We start from the raw sequence: 24,063 nt of genomic DNA, 5'->3' as shown, positions 1-24,063 counted from the left end.
GAGTGGATGGATTATATTGACAACTTAAAGTGATAGGTCATAAAGAAATTGTTTATTTCTTTTCTTAAACAGAGTAGATTTTTTTTCTCCCCATATTATTAAAGTCAAAGGGGGCTATCAACTGCTTGGTACGCAGAATCTTCAACATATCTTCTCTTATGTTTAACAGAAAAAAAACTCAACAACTTGAGGGTGAGTAAATGATGATAGAAGTTTCATTTTTGGGTGAATTATACTTTTAAGCAGTTTAAGAAACCTGATTTGAAGTGTAGTGTGTATATATTTGGCTAAAGGGCATTTAAGGGTGAGGAGAAAACATCATCCTGCACAAACATTCAATACAAAGCAATTTAAACTATGTGACCAGATTCACTAGAATGGATCATGTTTTAGTGTGGTTAATTTTGATTAACTTATATAATTTATAAAATAGTCTGTTGAGGGAATATATTTTTCACAATTAGATTACAGGTTTTTTTTTTTTAGAACAGCTAAAAATAAAAATTAACATTACCCTTAGCATGGTTATAAGGAGCCACTAATGGTCTAACCTCTAAATGTATCCTTACTGGAAGAAATGCTATAGAAATCCTTTCAGATATTCTAAGAGATGACAGAAAATTTACATTTTCAATATACGGTAAGTAAATGAAGTTATTTAAGTTATTTTTTTTAAACTGATAGGGTTTTATGATTTAGAATAATATAAAATGCATCATATAACCAATGCAAACAAGTAATTGTTAACTAAGCTATTACTTTATTGTAGTTGTTATCAGCAAATAATGCATATGGATGATCCTACTAAAGGAAATTTTGCTAAAATAAATGAACAAACAGGCAAACAAAAATGTCATAATAGAGCATGCCCTGGGACTGTTTAGGCCTATTTTAAACAAAAAGAGTGAGTCAAACATTTCTTTAACTTTTTAATCCATGCAATAGTGCTTTTTGAACCAGTCTTTACTCCAGAAGTGCAATCTACAATGTTGTACATTTTTATGCAGATAAAAAAAATTAAATACATTGGAAATCTCTGGAAAATCAGAAATGTGGATCTACGCTGTCTTCGTCAGCTGATTCGTAGGAATCTGTAGACATGCTTTCATAGTCGCCACAGTCATCTTCTTCAAGGACATCCAAACTATCCCATCCAGTCACTAATCGGTGATATGCTTCCTTCACCCTTTGTTTTTCAGTCTTCAGATCATGCAGCTGCTTTCGAAGAAGACAGAGCAAGCCACAATATGCATCCTCTGACAGTCCTGATGGATAGGCTAAAAAAAAAAAAAAAAAAATAGGCATTATAAATATAGGTAATATAGGTAACATGAAACCAGGGGTGGATCTACAGGGTGGCAGCTGCCACCCATGGGATAAAGCCTTGCCACCCATGTTGCCACCCCATTTATAAGTCAGATAATATTTCTTAAAGGTGCATTATACGATCCCGGTTGGTATAACCTCTTGTTGATATTTGAAATTATCATCAAACAAAACGGACGCTAACTAGCCCCTCCCTTCTCCTCATACTTTCCCCGAACCCCACCCCCACATCATTCTAGTCAGTTATTGACTGGAACAGTCTGTTATGTTTACTGCTTACGGGTCGAACTGTTTTTGCTCAGTTTGTTTGAGCTGCTTTTGTGGAGAATAGGCTGTCTGCAGAGACCTCGTTTCTCTACAGTGTGTTCAGGAGACAGCCAGCTAGCGGATCGTGAGATGTTGTTTGCGGTAGGTGAAAAAAAATGTTTTGGCCTAAAAGACGCCTGACATCACTGATAGCACCTTTAAGTATATTTTATGTTCATAGCCTACGTTGAAGACCAAGGAGACCCGCATCAAACAGAAATCGCCGATTTAGAATCCCCTCCCCTTCACAATGGTTTCACCCATCATCAGCACAGCAGTGACCCCTGCGAAATTTTACAGTCTGCAGTACGCAGTGTCTCCATTGACGGTATATAATAAGTGTCTCGGAAAAGAGAGGCTGATAAGCAGTTAGCAGTGAGTTTAGAGGTAAGTTTTACACCAAGTTGAAAAAGTCCATAAGCAGACAGTTAAGTAACCCTGCAACAACCACATTGTTACGTTATTTACATACGCAATACTTTCAAATTTTTCTATGATTGTCAGGTCTCTCAGATAAGGGTCTAACAACGTTAGTCTAGCTCTTTGGGTGTTAAACTAATTAACATTAAAAATAATGTTTGATTAAAAAGGTACTTTACTGAGTCTTTATGGAATTAGAGGGAAATGTTTGAACGTCATGGTTATCATTGCAACAATCCTGCATTATAATATTGTTTCAATCCAGATAACCTAAATCTACAGACCCTTTCCAAAAATTTGAATATCGTGGAAAAAGTTCATTTATTTCAGGAATAAAATGTGAAACTAATATATAGACTCATTGCATGCAAAATGAGATAGCCTATTTCAAGCCTTTTTTGTTGTAATTTTGATGAAACCTTTATTTGTTGTGATTTTGATGAAGCTTGTTAATTAATGATTACAGCTTGTGAAAACAACAAAATCGAAATGTCAGAAAATGATAATATTGCATGAAATCACACAGTAGTTACACAGTAATCTCATGCTCATTGAACCAAGTTTTGGTTAATTTGGCAGTGTGGGCAGGTGCAAGTCCTGCTGGAAAATGAACTCAGCATCTGCATAAAGCTTTTCTGCTGAAGGAAGCATAAAGCGTTCTAAATGTCCTGGAAGACGGCTGCGTTGACTGGTCATAAATCTAATCCTGATTTTGTGGTTTTCACAAGCTGTAAGCCATAATCATCAAAATTATAACAAATAAAGGCTTGGAATATCTCACTTTGCATGCAATGAGTCTATAATATTAGTTTCACATTTTAAGTTGAATTCCTGAAATAAATTAACTTTTTTTAATTTTTTGGAAAGGGTCTGTATTGATGGCTTATGTTTTATGACAAACGATAGTTTGCCTCAGGTAGATTAACAAGACGACCCTAGGTTGCATTTTGGCGAGAGTTACCTTTTAAGAAGCAACTTAGCGATGTATATCAATACACTAAATTTGACATGCCTGTCAAAATTCTTAAGTAAACTCCAATGAGAGGTAAAATATTTATAATTTAATAATCAATGATTTCTGAGAAAACAAACACTTACTCTTAGTAGTGAGGCCATCTGACAACGCATCAGTCTGATCGTTTAGATCTTTGACACGTCTGCAGATGTGATCCCAGTGTCTCTTCATCTCCTCCACAAGTATAGCCTCTTCTTCCTCAAGTCTCTGTACTTGCATCAGCTTGTCAAATACCTTTTTTTTCATGGCCAGAGAAGCATCACCAACTGAAAATGAAAATGAACTTGATATGTAACAAAAAATAAAAGGTATGATACAAGTTTTTGGACGTTTATCAATTAAATAAATTGTTTACATAAATTAAAAGATTTAATCACATCAATATAAACATTTCTTGATAATCTACTCACCCCAATGCCAACCAAAATGTTCATTGCTCTATTTCTTAAGTTTTTTTAATAAAACATTTCAGGATTTTTCTCCCCATGATGGACTTCAACTAACCAGGGAAAACACAGACCAACTTCTGGCAAATGTAGATTTGCTCTGCAAGTTAGTCTGGCCAAGAGTCCATTTAAGCTCATTTCTAATCTTTCCAAATCTTGGCAATAATCTCAAAAGTTGAGGTGGCTTTACACAATGATGATCGCTCTGATTGGTTTTAGGTCTATCCAATTACCCCCAGCGACATCCGTTGGTGAAGCGCAACAACTTTGAAATGCGTTATTATATTAAAATTGCAAACACATGAGGACAGTCTCAATGAAAGACCCACGACTGACAGAGGAACGTGCTATTACATTTCTCTCCTAAATGGTAGGAGATTAAATTAGATTTAATGGAGCATTTTAACTGTGACAAGATGATTGACAGGGCAGTTTATGTGACAGGATGTATATGAAAGATCCGTCCAATAAAGATAACAAAGTAGTATGTCCCAAAGCTTGCCTACTCTTTTGCTACACATTCAAAAGTAAATACCTTTTATTCACAAAAAGAGTAAGTAGGCAAATTGGGACGCAGCATATGGCTTTACACAATGACGATCGCTCCGATTGGTTTTTGGTCTATTCAATTGCGCCCAGAGGCATTTGAGCAACGTCTGTTTGTGTTCTTTGAAAATGAGTTGTTAATGAAGCTTTTCCAGACCCTATCTCAGTTACGACTGAGAAGGGTCTGGTTTTAACCAGGCTAGACTTCAACCACAACCAACATATTGAAGTCTAAATCAATGCAGTTTCAAAGGGCTCTACACAATAGGGTCTTTATCTAGCATTTATATACTCTTTAACCACAGTTGTTCATCTTGTGATGGTCTGCCAGGCATCCGGTTCAAAAAGGCAGGGAAGGGGCGAAAAATTCCATCTCATTCTCCTCCAAATTCAAAATTGTTGTCGGACATCTTTGATTTAGTTTATTATTACCATTTAAAAAAAAAAAAACTCTTGTGACATTTCCAACATGCCGACGTAATTTCCGGCACATCGCAGACCAGCACAAGATGAACAATTGTAGTTCAAGTATATCAATGTATATATATATTTTTTAGAAAATGACCAATCGTTTAGCTAGATAAGACCCTATTCCTCAGCTGAGATTAGGGCTGGGCGATATGGACCACAACACTTCTAATATACATGCATTTGAAAAGCAGATTTCTCAAAATTTTCTCGGTTTGCTTTCAGCTTAGACATAACCAACTTTATGTAAACCTTGTGTGTATTTGAGAGTATTAGCAAAATAAGACTCGAAAGATAACTTAGTCCAATAGTAACCAGGCGCTGTTAAATAGGCTTCAGTGCATGTGCGCTTCAGGTGTTCGTGCTCAGTAAAGCGCATGTTAGAACAGCCCATCAGCAGTGAATGACACGTTTAACTGGGAAGGCTTTAAAGCACATGGAAATAATGAACTTTTGTGAACTCACTAAACTGCAGTGTCCCGTTCCTCTGCGTTAACATTCGATGCAAGTATGTGTCGCGCTGTACCCTAGGCTGTTGAGATGCACTCTACATAAGCAGTCAGCAGCTTGCTTGGAGCAATGATCACAGTGCAAATTTGAACTATATCGAGATATATGCGATATGGTCGAATTTTGTATCGTATTTTAAAATATATCGATATATTTTATATATCGATATATTGACCAGCCCTATAGCTGATATTCTACAAAGCCCTTTGAAACTGCATTGATTTTGACATCAACATATTGGTTGCAGTTGAAGTCCATTGTGTTGAGAAAAATCCTGAAATGTTTTCCTAAAAAAAATAATATATATTTTACACTGAAGAAAGAGAGACATTGACATATTGGATGGCACTGAAGGGAGTAAATTATCAGGAAACTAATCATTTATGGTCATACCCATTTCCCATGGCCAGATAGGCGTTTCTGCAGCAAGCAAGTCATCTGCAGAATTCAAAGCTTTGGTACTTGTTGGAAGAGAATTGTACTTGGATATTGCATCGGATAACTTCTTCTTCTCTTCGACAATCCTCCGTCGGACTTTGTGCCGCTGCTTGTTGCGATCTGGGTTATATAAAAAAAGGTGATTAAAACAGCCCATTTAAAAGAATTTAGGATTATCCAAATAAGAAACAACAGATTAGGGGTATGACGAGACACCTATCTCACGAGATGAGACGCAATGGGTTCACAAGAACGAGGAAAGATTTTTGCACAATATTTTATTCAAATCCTCAATGGTCAGGCCAAATCATGACTTGAAAAATTTGAATTGTTTTACTGATAATCTTCTAATGAATGTCATTTCAGTACTACTTCATTGGAGTATGAATTATCAAATGCTTACAGACAATTATATACAAGCACTTTAAAAGGTTTTGCCAAACTCAACTGACTGGTTTTTCTCCTATATTATTTAAGTCTCTTCAGACCTTACTGTACATGAAAACATAAAAATAAAAACAGCATAACTAATAATAAAAATAAAATTTTCTTAGTCTTATTAAAGGAATAGTTCACCTCAAAATCAAAAACTGTGTCATCATTTACTCACCCTCAAGTTGTTTTAAACCTGTATGAATTTCTTTCTTCTGCTGAACACAAAGAAAGATATTTTGAAGAATGCCGGTAACCAGACAGTTCATGGACCCCATTGACTTCCATAGTAGGAAAAAAAATACTATGGGAAGTCAATGGGACCCAAGTTACCAACATTATTCAAAATATCGTTGTGTTCAGCAGAAGAAAAATTCATACAGGTTTGAAACAACTTGAGGGTCAGTAAATGATGACACAATTTAAAAAAAAAAAATTTCAACTATAATCCAAGTACTCTCTCAGTTTTGAAGTGCAAACAAACCAAAAACAGAGACCAGAGTCACAGTACAGAGATATAAGTTTGATATTAGGTTATTGTATGCAGCTTAAATTGCACACATTAGAAAGAGCTCTTGTTTTATTTTCACTTTCAAATTCACGATTGCACGTACTATGTACCCGGAGCAGCGGTGCTGAACACGACGTGTTCTACAATACAATACATGCAGGCTCTTTTATGCAACAAATCCGTCGCAATCTTCACGCAATCAGTGAAATGTGATTCCTGTTACACTATTAGCAACTGCAACTCATGTTGGATGAGCAGAGCAGACTTTACAATAGTTTACAATGGTTATATTTATTTTTTTAACAGCAAAACATCAGTGGAGGCATGTAATGGGAATGTAACTGTGACATTCTATGCTAATTTCATCTTGTCACATTTTAGTCTTGTCACATTTTAGTCAAGCAAGATATTGTAGCAAGAGATCTCGACACACCCCTACAGCATATATAGAGCATTTTATTTACCTGTTAGCCGATACAAATCTCTCTTTTTCTGCTGAATGCCTAAATACAACCCTTCAATCTGATGCTGCAACCCCACTGGATCGTCGGTTCTACTGCCATCGGGAACTGTTTAAAATAGCATATCAGATTACTGAATCAGGACATTAAGCAAGAAAAGTATTTTAAGATTTTACTTCAAATAAATTATTAAAAACTATGATATTTACTTAATATAAAAACTGTAAAAATATGAAAAACAAAAAATTGAGAATGCACCTTGAGTTGCCCATTGCTTAACATCGCACACCCATTGCTGCAGCTCTATTTTGGACTTAGCCAGGACTGCCTGAACCGCCTCGACATCTTCCTTGGCTTCCTTCATCTTTTGCCCAGTCTTAAACATAGATGAGATTAAACATTTAACTGAATATGACTGTTTAAAAATAAATTAATAGTAAATGTATGGCTTAAAACAACTGTTTTAAATGCGTGGTACCTTGATATACCGCTTAGACAAGTAAATGTGAAGGTTCTTCCTCTTTCTCTCATTCCATCCTTTAGCATGAAGGGTGATCATGTCCACTCGTGCTAAACAAAAACAAAAAACAAACACACACAAACATATATACATACATATATATATATATATTTTTTTTTTTTTAAATGTCTATTCACTGCACATTGATATTCCAAGATTAAAGGAATTGTCCATTTCAAAATTAAAATTCTGTCAAGATTCACCCTCAATTTGTATGGAAGTTGTTCACCCTCAATTTTTTATACAAGAGAACACAACATATATTTTGAAGAATGTTGGTAACCACGCAGGTGATGGACCCGATTGACTTCCATAGTAGGAAAAAAAATACTATGGAAGTCAACAGGGTCAATCAATGATGAAAAAAATATTATTTTGAATGAACTATGTGATTTACGAAAAGCTAAACAACTAATATGAGCACAAATATAAATTTAAATAATAATAATTAACTGAACAATTCCAATAGGGTCCTCACACCATTGCTGCTCAGGCCCTAAATCAGGCATCATTTTCATTTTTAAATTTGATTATGAAATTTTAGATTATTTTGTCTAAATCTATGGACTACAAAAATACAAGGCTGTGTACATGACACTTACCAGCCTTACTCATATATTTTGTTGTAAGAGCAACACGTGATAAAAAACTGTTAACTTGCTCCACTTCTTCACCAATAGTAGTGCCTGCTCCCGTTTGATTTTTACCACTCCACTGAACCTATAAAACAAACCGGCACAATTTTACAGACAAATCAAGTTTAAAGTGAAAATGAGTATGCAGAAAAAGATATTTATATATAAATATAACAAATTATAATTGTTACCTTTAACAATAATAATTAAGACCTTTAACAATTTCATGTTATTTAAAACAATCGATCAACGATTACCTTTACACAACTGCGGGTAAAAAAAAAAAAAAAATCCTGTACACGGTCAATACTTGCACAACTGTTATTAAAGTTTAGATCCCATGACCATCATGAATGTAGGTATATTACTGTGATGAAGGTCATGGGACCAAAACGTTGTTAATGGGCTATTTTGATACATGTGCAAGTACTGATAATGTGCAGGATTTTTTTTTTTTTTTATGTCATTTAAAACAGAGTTACCTCACAGCTAGTAGAGTGTCCCTTTGCGTGCATAACAGAAAGAAAAGGCTTCATCTCTGTTAACGGCTGCAGACGTGGAACTGCCTGTGCAACTTTTTGCAAATAGGGCCAATATCGGCACATAATGTCTGTGCAGAAGAATCTGCAGTTTGTTTTTGTAGCCACTTCATTTTGCAAAAACATTGGATAGGCAAATATTTCCCCCCTCTTCATGTTGAGTCCTTTAAGCAAAATGTTGTGTCTGCACACTGCCACCTCCAACCCTTCCTCATCCAATTTATTGCTTGACTTTTTTGAGGTCTCCCTGGCAGCAGCCCATGTTGACTGTCCACATGTGCCTCTCCCTTTTACCTGCAAGACAGTAATAATCATAATAATAAACAACATTATCAGTAAAGATGTATAACATATATACAGTTAAACAACAAAAATACTAATAAAATGATGGAAACATACAGGGTTGGTGTTTTGCTGAATGAAATCAACAAATGCTGCCACATCTTCATCCTTGGCAATGAAAATACCTTCGTAGAAAGGCTGCTCCTCTACTCTATGTTAATTACAGTGGAACAAATTGGATTAGAGGGCCAATATACACTAAACATGTATAGAAATATTCCTTTAATATATTAGTTATGCTATTACTCTTTGGCTTTGTTAAACCGGTATAGTTTACGGTTTCCATCTGCAGACACAGCAACTGCATCTGGGACACATGCAGGGCACAAGAAATGATCGACTCCACTGAGCTTCTCTTTCTCATGACGACAATAAGTCCATTCCAAAAATGCTTTTTGGAATGTTTTGCCACAAATAGTATCAATCTAGCAGTGAAAAAAAAAACATTTAATTAATTGGGGATAAGGAAAAGTTCATTAACAAAATTAATTGTAATTTTTTTAAAGTACCCGTCCAAATGTCCGTGACCTATTCTCTAACATGTTCACAAAGGCTTGTCTTGAGAGGCCTGGTGCAGTGACTTTGAACTGCTCAAAAGATGTAAATAGGTCAATCTGATATATAGTTTGAAATGCAGAAGAGCCTGGCCAGTAACCACTTTGGATAAGGTCCTGCAGCTCAGGTGTCCATGTTTTGTGGCATGTAATGCAGCGCCAAACAGGCAAAGAGAGGTCATAGCGACCTACAATACAGTCCAAATAAGTTAGTGACAAGCCTGAATATCAAAAATTTTGGATTGAGTAAATACTTTGGTTTTAAAGAGTACATACCATTTATGTTGATGAGATGTACTAATCGGCCAGCACTTACAGACATGTTTTGAGCCACACAACTGCAAATGTTTTGCGGTTGTTGGATGGGTAACAAACATGCTAAAGAAAAGAAAAAAAAGAACATAACTAACATATGACTTAGATTTTTAGACAACACATCTTAAAAATGTTTTACTTACCTTGCTCACATAATGTGTGTTGGCCATTGATGTTCTTTATGACATTTGATGGAGGAATAGGTTTAAAAAAAAAATCTAAAAAACACTCCCTGTTATGCAAAACAAGGTATTGGTGGGTTGACACATCACAGTTGTCGCAGTAATGTGGTTTTGGCAAACAGTCCTTGCACCTTATCACTGCTGCATTCACTCTGCAGTGATCACAAGATACGGAAAATACCCTGTCCGAGGCAAGCGAGCAGTCCAAGAGCTTTTGTCTTGCTTCCATCCAATGGTTTTCAGACACTATTTTTCTTACTGTCCAGTTGTGAGATGCAGACATACTTTTCTCTGAGATAAGTGCATCATGGAGCTGATGTAACTGTATATCTTAAAAGCCAAAAGTCATATAAAAAACAAAGTCATTATCTATTATAATTTATCAAAACACAGATAATGGTTTAAAAAAAAATCTTGACAAGATGGAAGACTTTTGTTACTTACCAATAGCACACTGTGCATTGATGCGTGTATCTGAACAATCCTCATTCATAGACTCAGAGTCAGCAGCACTTGAATTTACTAGAATATATATTTTTTTAAATCAGTAAACCCATTATTGTATTTTTTATTGTCTCTTTTATAAACTACTAAATGGACACAATCGGCTTACCAGGATCAATCAAAGTTTGGTTGCTTGTTGATGCATGGACCACTGAAGCTCTGGATTTACCTGTAACGTACCAGTGTAAAAGTGATAAGCCTCTATACGATTTTTGAAAACAGAAACATTAAGAGAAAATAAACATGATATTATCACTTACCTCCTTTTCCTTGTTTGGCTTCTCTTTTTGTATACACCAAATGACCACTTTTGTCTCTTTTTTTCCATCTGATCCTTGGAACGTCTTTCTTTTTTTTTTTAGGTCGTGAGCAGTATCCTCCTAGCCATAATGATATATGTTATCAGAATAAAATGCTACAAAACGAACAGTATCAATACTTACAGACATTTCAAGAGACAATTTACTTCCTGCAACTCCTGCAAATCAGACATTATTTCATCGATGTCGAGTTCAAATTCTGCAGATGGATCAGAGAAATCATTGGTGGCCATTATTACAGAATGGTTTTCAGGTTTACAGATGGTTATTTACAGGTATAGGCCTGTAAATTCACAGCCAGGCCGCGGGTCGTCTTCTTTTTTTAAATTGCAGTTGTCAAACAACTTTTAAGTGTGCATTACCGCCACCTTCTGATATGGAGTGTGGATCACATTCGCCGTTGCTCACTACTCTATAAATAAATAAATAAATATATAACCCCATAAATATCTAAAGCATTTACGATGCTGATCGTAGCCTGATCAGTCTGTGAATGTTCAATGTAAGACTATTTATATTTGCTTACATTCACTGATAACAAAAATAATAAAACGTTATCAATTAGCCTAAATGTGATTAGTCCCCTCTATATGTAGCCTATATGTTAAATTCAAAAGAATATGTATGTATATAATATAGATATGATTATGGGGTCAACGTACTATTTTTTTTTACCAGGGTTAATTGAAGCTCAGCTGGGTGTCCTCATGCTTACTAACGTTAACTTGCTGTAGTACGTTTCACGGAGTAGTCTACATAAAACAATCACCTGACTGAAACGTAGCCTTGACTACATATCGTAAGGTTCTGGCAAAACTTGTTAAAGCGAGTGATTATGTACATTCACTGAATGAATATTATGAAAATAAAATATATATTTCTCGCTAGAAATGTAATCAAAACTTATTTTTATCCAGAATCTAACTCAAAATATTGATTTTTTTTTCACCAAAAATGATAGAAATGTCCGCCATGTTATTTTGTTCTCGCGACCGGAATCTTGAAAGTCACGTGACTTGGACATAGTGCCTCTAGTGGACGTTTCACCCAGAAAGTGCAGGGAAATGTACTTTCAGGTACGTATTTCAGGGTTTGCAAAAAAGTACATAGTGCCTCTAGTGGACGTTTCACCCAGAAAGTGCAGGGAAATGTACTTTCAGGTACGTATTTCAGGGTTTGCAAAAAAGTACATAGTGCCTCTAGTGGACGTTTCACCCGGAAAGTGCAGGGAAATGTACTTTCAGGTACGTATTTCAGGGTTTGCAAAAAAGTACCCAGAGTAACGTATTTCCAATGAGCCTGGGTTGTTATTTTCAGTACTGTAATACTGTAATACGTACTCCACTTGCATTTTACATACAGTAGGCTAATACAGTAAATATACTTTATAGAGAATGTAACACACAAACACACACACATATATATACAGTGTGTGTGTGTACCAGAGTTTCCGCTAGAAAACAAGTGACCGGCAGAGGTTTCGTTTTCCGGACATTTTGATGATATGCTGGTCAAAGATACTTAAGTTGAGGAAAACTGGAGGCAGGCTATGTAACTTAAAAAATTACATAATCAGGCCGAATGCAACATGTTTATTAGCCTAACTTTCAAGTAGACGAAAAAAAAAAAATCATTTTCTACTATGGTTCGTTTCATTCGGATCTATTTGCGATCCATTCCATTCTAAACAAACAACGCAGTTTATATGCTTCGTCCTTGTTTCATTATTCATTAAGATAATAATTAATAAATGCACGCATAATTATCAGCGAAACTTGATCAATGTTGCAGATATGTTTTGCTATATGCATGCACAAACAAATGCCTTTCAACTTATCTGCAAATTCAGAATAAAATGAATGTGCAGCAATTTGTACAAATAGAGAGTCTAGGTATACTATAAGTGTTGTAGCCATTAAGCTCATTTAGTTTAATATTTGTTAAAATATTTTAATGTTATTTTTTTATTTATGTTGATTATGAAAAGTGAACAGCACAATATCGAGAGACATGGAGCGGGTCAGACATGATTTTGACCACTTAATTAAGTTTGGTTTTGTAGAAAGACTTTTCTGAAGTGAATTTCGTTTTGTATAAATTGTATCTTAATTTTAATAATTTTTTTTTTATCAACCGATTGCCTGGAAATAAAGCAGACGATAGGCCTAATCATGCAGGCGCCCGCGCGGTCACTTGCATTGCTCGTGAACTGGAGCGCATTTCATCCTAATTTAACGAAACTCAGCATAGGCCTCACAGACATGAAATATATCTTAAGAAAGCTTGAAATGTCTTTTTAACAATTTAAAACTAAAAGAAATAGGCTACGCTCTGATTATGTAATCATGTGCATTTCTCTCTATAGGCGCGTTCACTAAGGAGATGGATCGTCAACTTCATCTTTACAGCTGTTGTTGCTGTTAATAAACTAAAAATAATAGGCCTATAATTTTATTAAACAATAAATTAAATAAAATTGTAATTGTACTAAAAAAGTAACAAAAAAATCCTGTTTAAGTTTTTTTATTTTTGTTATTTTTTTACCTATGCTAATTACGCATTCGGCTACTGAGTCGCTGTCCTCAGTGCCCAGTAAAGCGCTGAAACGGAGATGAAGGGGAAACCGTTCTTATTTATTTGTTGGCTTATTTTAACTGGCCCATCCAGTTTTCTGGAGGCCCACCTAAACAAAGTCCTGGTGCCGCTAGTGCTTCAGCGGTCTGATATCAATAAATAACAGACCGCATTCCACATTGGAGTTCAACCAAGCCATGTAATAATGTTTAATAACTTTAAAACGGTAGAGCCTGTTCCTTTATAACATAGCCAAAGGTCGGTGTATTTTTGCTTTATACATTTTAGGCTTATTCTCAAATTCAGATTGTGTTAGGGGGGCGGGATTAGGCCTATTAGGCAATTTTAATCGGACAATTTGACCGGAGAGATTTAATTTTGTCGGACATTTCAACGGAATTACAACGGAAACCCTGATGTGTACATATGTATGTCATTGTGATATAAAGAATATAAATCGTATATATATATATATAAACCATATAGTTTAAATCTGAAAATACTGAACACAAAATACTGAGCATATTGTATAACATGGACTTCATTAACTGCAAAATTGTTAAGTGAATGCTTTTTACTGTAATTCTTATTTATGTAACAAACTTTATTTCCCAGGATTTAAAGATTTAGTGTAGCATTTATGATTATTGTGTGTGCTTAAGAGCAGAGTAAAGGTATGGGTATTTCATGTGCTAGACAGGAATAGGACCAGCATGCAGACAATACCATAGAATAAAGCAGTCATACTCTGACTATTTAAGTCTATTATTCTGTTATTAAAAAATGCTACAAATGACATTACAAACTCTTCGTTTTGACATAAAAATCCATTTAAAAAAAACATTCAGTCATACATTTTACTTAATATTTATCTTGTGGAATAACTTCCAAAGATGCATGCAGAACCCATACAAATCTGTAAGACATTTAAAGCACTGGAAATATTTTACAAAAGCAAATGTATACTATAGCGAACATTGCTCCTTTCAAAAATTGTTAATGCATTGAGCCCTTAATGTACAGGAATAAATGACCCAAGACTTACTGAAACTTCTTACAAGTATATCAAGGAGTGGACATGGCTAATGAGCAGATGAGTGTCCCTCTGCTGCCACCTATTGACTTTAGTGGTCATTTACTGTCATTTTTGTTTTAAGTGTTTGTTTTTCCTGCAGGTGAAAACAAGATGCATTAAGCCTTTTACTTTATTTATCAGGGCTGTCAATTGTTTTGCCTGAGTTGGGTGATATATTTGTATGCTCTTAACATAGTAGCAAAAAAAATTTGCAGTATGACTAGGTTACATTTAATAGAGTGCTAGGCTTTATAAAAACTGTAGTGTAGCTCTATTAAATAGTATATTTATGTTAAACTATTTTAAATTGAATGATTAATGACCTGTTCAGAATAAGTATAGCAGTAACCAGCAATCAGAAGTATGATAATTAATTTTAGTTTAAAATCCATACGTTTTAAAGTGGTTTCAGATGGTTAATTAATAGCCTACTAAATGCAGCATCTATGAATGAACTTGAGGCATGCAGACCGGCTGCTGCAGGGCTTTAACAAATCTTAAACAAACAAATATATGAACCACTTTTTCTGAATTTTACTAGCCCATTTTATTTGTCTCTCATCGTATACATGACAATATACTTTTATCTATCATTGGGATACAAAATGCATACTTAACAGACATTCATCATTATATAAATAAATAAATCCAATGTAGCCCTTAGTAAACTGCCAAAATAAGATTATCTATAATGTCTATAACAGTAGCCTAAATGTAGCCTATGAGAAAATAAGGAAAATAAGGCGGGCAGACGTGCAGACGTGCAGACCTTAAGACGTGCAGACGTGCAGACCTTAAGACGTGCAGACGTACAGACGTACAGACGTTAAGACGTGCAGACGTACAGACGTACAGACGTTAAGACGTGCAGACGGGCAGACGTTAAGACGGGCAGACGTGCAGACGTAATCCACACGTTAAATTCTAACGTGACGCCGCCGTCACGTCTGTAAAGATCAACAGCTACACGTTATTGACGTGTCTACGTGACGTGATATTTGCGTGTACGTCTCCATATAAAACAAATGGAGACGTACACGCACGTATACACGTGTGTTATCTGTCGTGCTAGTCAGTCTCGTCGCCGAACGGAACATTTCGAGCGCCATACTGCTCACCATACGCACTGCCCCTATGGCGTTCCGATCGGCTCTTTAATATGACTTTGCTACATGCACTCGTCTCAATGAACGTGACGTCTGCGTTTGCCGAACGTGACGTCTGCGTCTGCCGAACGTCTCGTCTGCGTCTGCCACATCACTCGTTCGTGTGCCGAACGTGACGTCTGCGTCTGCCGAACGTCTCGTCTGCGTCTGCCACATCACTAGTTCGTGTGCCGAACGTGACGTCTGCGTCTGCCATAGTCTGCTGCAAGGGCGGTTTCCAGCACATTCCACACACTCATTCTTTATTATTTTTTCCCACTGATCTTCAGTTGTATTTTATTAGCAATTAAGTGATTTTACCTTGCTTATGTATAGCTTTTATTCCAAATAGTAAATATGAATTTACACAAATGTTCATGTTAAAATATTTGTTTGCCATTGTTTCTTGTCAACATATCCTGATATTCATTCATGTGCTGTAACTAAAAGAGATAATCGATCAGTTCATGTCCTGCTTGGACAGTATAGAGTCATAAAACGGTGTGTATATTTATTATTTGAATTTCTTAAACATTTCCAAAACTGTAAAAGGTTAGGTTATATTAAAATAAAACATTCATTAATTATTTCATGATAAAAATTAGCCTACTGAACTCATTTATAGTTAGGTATAAACGCAAATAATAATAATTCATTATTAATATCAGGCTAGTCTAGGCTACATATTTAGAAGACGCTTTTATCCTAAATGGGAACAAAGCAATTCGTCAGTCATAATATAAGATTATCACATATAAACACAAGATTTTTACGCATATCCAAGTGTTTGTGCGAAGTGTGGAGCGCGCTTGCTGCATGCCACGGAGGCACGGGCGCGAACACTTTCCTATCAACAGTGGGAACAACTTAAAATAGCCTGTAATAGCTGTAAACTCACAATAACAAGAAAACATTGTGCTTTTGTACAATAAAAGAAAACAATCAGCCGCATGATCTCCGTGAACTGGAGCGCGCCTCAAAAATGAACTGAAACAGTGTAGGCCCTACTGTCTCACAGTCAGACTTGAGGAATATACATAGCTTGAAATGGCTACTTTTAAATGAAAAAGTTCAAATCGAAAGTGTCTGATTATGTAATCCGTAAAGGTTAATTTCTCTCTAAGGCGAAACACACTTTAAACAATTAAAATGCCTCTTTATTTTTTCAGACACATTTATTATAATTAGCCTACTTTTGCTGGTGCTTTGCAGCAAGATTTATGCGTGCGCTTGAGCTATAGCCTACCATGCATGCACCCAGTATTTAATTAATATAAACGTGCGATTAGTCGACTAATTGCTTAAATAAATTACTACTAGTTGACTACAAAAATCTTTAGTCTATGGCAACTCAAATCAATACATTTATTTGACATTTTTTACTTATTATTTATTGGATAGTAATTATCCAGTTATTTACATTACATTAGTTGAGTTAACATATATAGCCTAATTAGTAAATGAACGATAAAAAGAGATTAAATTAATATGCTAACCATGTATTTCTGCATTGCTTGTTCCTACACGAAAAGGACTGTTTTAAAGGTGGCAATCCTTTATACGTGAAGATTATACTGTATCTTGAAGATTGTTGTATTGTATCTTCTGTTATAAAGATAAAGATTGACATTTCGTTAATTAAAAATAATAAGCACATAATATTGAAAAAAAAAAGTTATGTTCTGTTATGTGTTTTGACTACTTTTTGTATTTTGTATAATTTTATCTCTAGATAACGAAGTATGAGTATGAATATGAATATGAATATATATATATATATATAACTTTTTTAAAGGGCCTAATTTTTCCTGGACCTGCTACAATTGAGAATCACTTTAAGCATGCACGCTAAGACAATTTGAAGTATTCCACTTAATACACAATAAAACATATACAATAATGAACAACGTACCGCTTGCTGTTCTAGTGAGGACGGGCCGAAAAAAAATATTCCTCCAATTTATACCCACCCCACCACATACACCACAATTCTCTCTCTACACAACTTTAATAGTTGTGAATGCATTGCTGTACTATTTACTACATCTCACAATCCATAGTATATTGTTCATACAATTGTTATTTCCCTGTCGACTGGTAATATAACGGATTGCACTTTATGGACTTTTTATTGCACTTATATTGTAGGATTCTCTGATGTTATTTCGTTGTTATTTATAACAATGACAAAAAATAAAGAAAAAATAAAGAACAAACAATATTTACAAGACGCTTTTATCGAAAAAAGGAACAAAGCAATTCGTCATATGTCAGTCATAATACAGGTTAGACAATAATAATACAGGGTTTTATTTGATTATCACAAATAAACACAAGATTTTGACGCATATCCAATGGTTTGTGCGGAGTGGAGCGCGCACTGCGTGGCACGGAGGCGCAGGCGCGAACACTTGTATTTTCCTATCAACAGTGGAAACAACTTAAAATGCTCATAATATATGGTCATATAGAAAATAATAATACATAATTCGCAACTACTTTTATTTGAGTAAACTCACAATAACAAGAAAACGTTTTGATTTCGTAAAATAAAAGAAAACAATCAGGCGCGCTTTCATGATCTCCGTGAACTGGAGCGCATCTCATAAATGAACTGAAACAAAATAAAGCTTGAAATGTCCAATTTTAAACGAACAAATTCGAATCGAAAGCAAATACTGTCTGATAATCCGCATGAACGGTGCATTTCTATCTAAAGGCGCATCCGCTTTACAGCGGAGATGGAGATGTTTGCAGCCGCGACACTGATTTAGAAAATACTAGTTTATTAGTAAAAACAATTAAAATGCCTCGTTATTTTTTCAGACACATTTATTATCATTAGCCTATAAACCACCTATAAATCAGCTCTCTGTATGGTTCCAGAGATGGCTCTTCTCATTCAGCATGCGGGAAAATAATTTGGCCTTAGAAAACCAGTAAAATCTAAAAATAAAAATAAATAAAAAATCCATATTAATTTGTGAATATTTTAAATGTTTAATAAAGGGGCAAAACGTCATAAACAAAAAGTCAAATAATAGTTTACAAACTATTTTTAAAAAAAAGTTTACAGTCGTTTTTTTTTCACCACAGGTGACTTATATATAAAAAATAGTAGCCTATTTTTCAATTCTATTCTTCTATTTAAAGGATCTAAACAGTGGTTGCGCGTTTTCTAGTTTACCAAAGTGCTGTAGCCTAGGCCTTTTAAAACTATAAAAAATTAAAAACACAATAACAACCCCAACAATAAGCTATAAAAATGCAATAGCCTATATCAAGTTTGTTTCTTCATATTTCTATCTTTGTGGGGGCATTTGGCCCTCAAAATGTGGGTTAAACAACACACACACAAACACACACATAATATCCTATATATAAATCACAGACGCAGACGTCACGTTATAAGACAGACGCAAGTGTCACGTTCATTGAGATGAGTGCATGTTGCACAGTCATATTAAAGAACCGATCGCAACCGCTGGCACACTGCACTGAGCTGTGTTGAGTAGAGTGTTACATACGTGTTAAATACGTGTTAGAGAAAAAAATAATTAATAACTTCACTGCCACACGTGCATGACGCGTGACGTCTGACTCGACACTTAACTGCCACGCGTGATTTACGTGACGTCAGCGTGACGTCTGCGTGACGTCTGCGTCTTAAAATGAATGGAATAAATAGCAAAAAAATAAAAAAAAATAAGACGTTGAGTGAGACGTTCATTGAGACGAGTGCATGTAGCAAAGTCATATTAAAGAGCCGATCGGAACGCCATATGCTCCTGCTCTGCTCACGCTCTGCTATCGCGTGCAGTGTGAAACCGGCGTAAGAGTATCCGACGTTGGATCACTAATAGGCTTGAGACGCGTCTGCTCAACAGTCCGCGTTGTAACTATGAGGTGAGGAAAAATAGAAAATGTTCGTTGTAAGTGAGTTTAAAGAGAAATCAAGAATTATAAATCAATCGATGGAGCTCCAAAGACAACAACGCGTTCAGACGCGACGCATGCGCATTCGAAAACTAATATTGAGAATATTACATTCGAAAGTGCGTTTACCTTGGGAACTTCTGCATGGCGCGGGTTACTGACGTCATCACCACCGCGACCTAGATGGTTTGGATCAGTCATCAAAATAAACAATACAAAAAAACAAATTACAATTAATATTTTAAAGATAAAAATGTCTAGCGTTTTTTTATCCTTTATTTCCTTTGCATTCTATGAAAAGACGTTGTTACAATTAGAATGCATAACACATCAAACAAGGGAAATTATTATAAAATAACTATTATTTACTTTACCAAACAAAACCGTGAAAATCAAGAAGATAATTAGAAGGAACTCATGTTTAGCTGTGTTGATGTTGTAAATTGTATGTATGTAGGCCTATTATATGCATTAAAGTGTTAGCTATCATGAAATCAGTAACACTTTACAATAAGGTTTCATTTAAATGTGTTAAGGAAACTCCACCTACCACTTCACCTCGGCCAAATGCTTCTGCAAAAAAAAAATATATATATATATATAATTATTATTGTTGTGTTGTGTATAAGTGTATTGTTATCTATTATAATATTTATAATAATAATTATTATTATTTTCAATTATAAGAGAAGGGCACAATACATTTTGAGACAAAGAGACAAGGGCTTGAGCTTGATAAAGACAAATATATATATATGTTTGATAAAACATTTACCACATAATTACAAAAAATAGATGAGTAAAAACTGTTTAATTACCTTCTCTTAAGTGACATTAACCAATTTAGCAAACATACACCATTTTATCAACAACATATTTATTCAGCTTTCAGTTGTCATTTTTTTAACAATTAATTATTTTTAACCGTCAATTAAATTTCTGTCATCAAAGGCTTGTGTTCAAAGTCAAACTCATTCATATAGTAGTACACTCTAAAAACTGCTGGGTTAAAAAATAACCCAACCTTAACCACACGGCTGGGTCACTATTGGACAGAACACGCGCTGGGTTGGTTTGACCCAAGTGCTGGGTTTTACCATTTAACCCATATTTCTGGGTCATTCATTTGACCCAACCAGTGGGTGAAATTAACCCTCTTGCTGGGTAAAGTCTTACTCATGTGCTGGGTTATTTCTTGTCTCATTGCCTTAATAAAATTAGAAACAAATATTTGTTATATTATGAATGTAAAATAATTATTATCTCTGTAATACAATAAACCAGAGAGGCCACTGTATGATTTAAATCTCTTTTTTTTTTATTTTATACATTTCTTTAATACTTTTATTTATCAAATACAAATGTTAATCAATGTCAAAGGTCTGACATGTCCCCCTCATTTCATCCCTGAGGCACAGAATGTGCAGCAATTCTCCAGTCATCTCATTCTGTAAATATTCAACCATGTTGGTCCTCACCTGTTGATTACACAAGTCAAGTCATCTTTATTTATATAGCGCTTTTTACAATACAGATTGTATCAAAGCAGCTTCATAGTGATACTGTAACATGAATATAATACAACAAAGTTTGTTTCTAGAAGAATATTGCATCATCATCCACCTTAAGTAAGGGAGATCAATAATATTGTTGAATATTAAATGTCCCCAACTAGCAAGCCAAAAGCCAAGGCAACAGTGGCAAGGAACCAAAACTCCATCAGTGACAGAATGGAGAAAAAAACCTTGGGAGAACCCAGACTCAGTCGCTCAGTTCTCCTCTGGCCAACGAGCGAACAGTGTATGATTATGATCCAGGCAGCATTACAGGTCAGAGGTCAGATTGAATAAGAACATTCAGAATATTTATCCAGTTTCATCTGGTTGGAAGTCAGAGTCATCACACCGGTATGGAGACGAGTTTGTTGAGGATCAGTCATGTCGATGAGGCCTTCACAGGGCTGATGAGGCTGGCCCTTCAGGGATGCGTCATGGATGGGTCCAGGCGCAGGTCCACCTTCTGATCTGGATACGGCCTGGATCCGGCTGACTTCAGTAAACTTCAGTAAACAGAAAGACAAACATTAGCATAGATGCCATTCTTCTTATTAAATAATGAGTACATCAGGAGTTATAGGAAAGCATCCCTGGTTTCAGCTGACCTATGTTAAATGTTGACCTATGTCAAGTTAAGCTATTTTTGTGGAAGTATCAATTTATTATTGAATATGCAATTAAAATTATTGCAAACATTACCAAATGTGAAAAACAAACAAAATGTGTATTCAGCATTTGCAAACTGAATTATAGTAATAGTAATAAAATAGTAATTTGGACAAATATTATCAACATTAAGGCATTAAAATAAAACATTATTTTATTAAAAGTAAAATATTACTGTAATGTTGAAAGTGTCTTTAACATTAAAACTCACAAACCCACAAAGCTGCTCGTTAATCTCCTGACTGGCAGCGCTGATGATCGCCTCGTTTAGATGTTAACTTACACACAATTAAATGAAAGATGACATGCATTATGGTAGGGTAGGCTATCATGTAAGTTTACATTTTTTTAAGTTTTAAATATTGACGATCATTCGTTCAACTAAACGGGTATACTTTTCTTCTCAAAACTGGCGCCTGTCCATTTATTTCTCCTTTCCTCAGTCGATGTTTATAAAGATTGCAAGTCATACATTTACTAAAAAAAAAAAAACTAGGCTATATCAAGCTCTTGAAAGCCTTTTTTTTTTTGTCGTCAGAAACGATGGTTCGAGACATTACAGAAGACACACGCAGACTGCTGGAATTTACCTCAGTCATTTCTTCTGACGAGTATTTCTAAAACTACGCCAGCAGACTTTTCACTCACAACTCACTAGCTAGCCTACATTAAAGACTCATTTCCCGCTGATTTTACGTGCGAGCCCTGTGAGGGAAACTGCGCGTGTGGATTTCATACAAAACGCTTTTCTCACTTTTAAATACAACGTCCACAATGAATAGGCCTACGATAAATACATGATGAATTTAGAATTTAAACTGCATATTTCAAAAAGGCTGCTGATATAGCTGATTTAAATTCAACTAGGATTTAACGATGCGGCATATTGTCAAAAATTCTAACCGGCTAGCTGTGGCTAATTAATGTTTCACAGAATAAATACGTTACCCCTCACACTTCCATATCAAAGACTGTATGTTGAACAGTGAAATTAGCTTGCTGCTACCACCACAACTTATTAAAAATATAGGTAAACATCATATTAACTTACCATAAAACACTGCCTGCTCCGAGTGGCGTGCTCCTCGAGTCAGGTCAGAAGTGAAGAATCCAGAAAGTTCCGCAAAGAATGAAAAAAGTAACCAGTTGCTGGGTCAAAATAACCCAACCAGCGGTTTATTTGTGAATGACCCCCTTACAACTCATTTGACCCAGCATGAGCAACTCAATAATGTGTTTACAGTACCCAAAACAACCCAACTTTTTGACCCAGCACAATCAACCCAACAATTTGTTTACAGAAACAACCCAGCATTTTTTTGAGTGTAGTAGTGTAAGTGTACACAAGTGTTGTGGAATTTCATATATGAAATTACAACTACAAATTCCACATTCACTAAGTTTTTAGATGTGCATTAAATGAAAAATAGGTGTAAAAAATAAATAAAAAATAAATTCATGTGAACAAAGTAACATTTCATTTTCCAAGAAACTGTTGATTTGATTATTTTATTTTAGTTTTTCAATCATTATTAGTCATTGGAGGTCTTCAATTTTCTTGAAACAGCAATTCAGAATATGTTAAGATACCACAGCTTCACTTACAAACAAGAACAATTTTGAAAAGTAATTTTGATCAAAGAAAATTAAGATGATCCTAACTGTTGCCTCCACATTGCGTTGCAATCTGAAAATCTTTTTCACGTCAGGGTCGCAGAATAAACACGTGCCACATGTTTTGTGCTTTTTCAGGATTCTTTGATGAATAAAAAGATAGCATTTATTTAACATACAAATATTTTGTAACAGCATTACTGTTTTTTTTTTTTGTTGTTGTTGTTGTTTTTTTCTGTATTTTGATCAAATAAATGCAGGCTTGCAATAGGCAATAGGCAAAGGGTCAATCCAGGGTCAGTAAAGAGGAAACAAGGAAACCGCTCAGAAATGTTAGCCAGGGCAGAACAAGACTTCACAATAAAGCAGTGGAGAAGTGCTGTATAAATAGTCCAGGTGATAAGGAGCAGGTGTGCAGATAATCAGTCCGGGTACGGGATCATGGGAAATGGAGTTTAAATGGATAATGTCAATATTCGGGAGAGGGAGCCCTCTGGTGGCGAGTAGGAGGAACCACAGAGGCTTGACTCATGACAGTCACACAAGCAAGATGTATGACATTTCATGTTAATGATCCTAAGGTGAAGATCAAATCCGTCAAGACTTACTGCCCCCATCACTGTCTTTCAGTGTATATAAAAGGAAGTTGGCTTGCTTGTTTAACATGTTAATTGTTGTTTACATGATGTCAACATGAAACAAGCCCT

General features: G+C 35.2%; 2 protein-coding genes across 2 annotated transcripts in view; both read right to left on the bottom strand.

Moving 5' to 3' along the window:
* LOC311079814 (aerolysin-like protein) overlaps positions 1 to 19,688 on the bottom strand; it is a 57,831-nt gene extending 38,143 nt beyond the window's left edge. The window contains exon 1 of the mRNA XM_084109536.1: positions 19,650 to 19,688. The gene's annotated coding sequence lies outside the window, so the exon portion shown is untranslated. The remainder of the gene's footprint in view (positions 1 to 19,649) is intronic.
* On the bottom strand, positions 917 to 11,132 carry LOC311079813 (uncharacterized protein). The gene is made up of 17 exons (XM_084109535.1): positions 10,937 to 11,132; positions 10,731 to 10,850; positions 10,580 to 10,639; positions 10,411 to 10,488; positions 9,928 to 10,296; positions 9,746 to 9,847; positions 9,425 to 9,657; positions 9,162 to 9,340; positions 8,973 to 9,066; positions 8,517 to 8,867; positions 8,002 to 8,119; positions 7,358 to 7,449; positions 7,138 to 7,255; positions 6,883 to 6,987; positions 5,431 to 5,595; positions 3,151 to 3,333; positions 917 to 1,277 (listed from the first exon to the last, which is right to left on the bottom strand). The coding sequence occupies exons 4-17, from the start codon at positions 10,457 to 10,459 to the stop codon at positions 1,045 to 1,047; spliced, it is 2,391 nt and encodes a 796-aa protein (XP_083965661.1). The 5' UTR covers positions 10,460 to 10,488; positions 10,580 to 10,639; positions 10,731 to 10,850; positions 10,937 to 11,132; the 3' UTR covers positions 917 to 1,044.
* Positions 19,689 to 24,063: the final 4,375 nt, after the last annotated feature.

The sequence above is a fragment of the Abramis brama genome (genome assembly GCF_963993115.1).
Source record: "Abramis brama genome assembly, chromosome: 3".
In the NCBI taxonomy this organism is placed as follows: domain Eukaryota; kingdom Metazoa; phylum Chordata; class Actinopteri; order Cypriniformes; family Leuciscidae; genus Abramis; species Abramis brama.
This window is presented reverse-complemented; position numbering and strand designations above follow the sequence as displayed.

What these genes read in the sequence shown, in the direction of transcription:
- LOC311079813 (XM_084109535.1), bottom strand. Translation starts at nt 10,459, where the DNA reads ATGAATGAGGATTGTTCAGATACACGCATCAATGCACAGTGTGCTATT. An exon ending in TGTCTAAGCGGTATATCAAG is followed by an intron (nt 7,256 to 7,357) that starts GTACCACGCATT and finishes TCTATGTTTAAG; the next exon opens with ACTGGGCAAAAGATGAAGGA. An exon ending in TAAGCAATGGGCAACTCAAG is followed by an intron (nt 6,988 to 7,137) that starts GTGCATTCTCAA and finishes TATTTTAAACAG; the next exon opens with TTCCCGATGGCAGTAGAACC.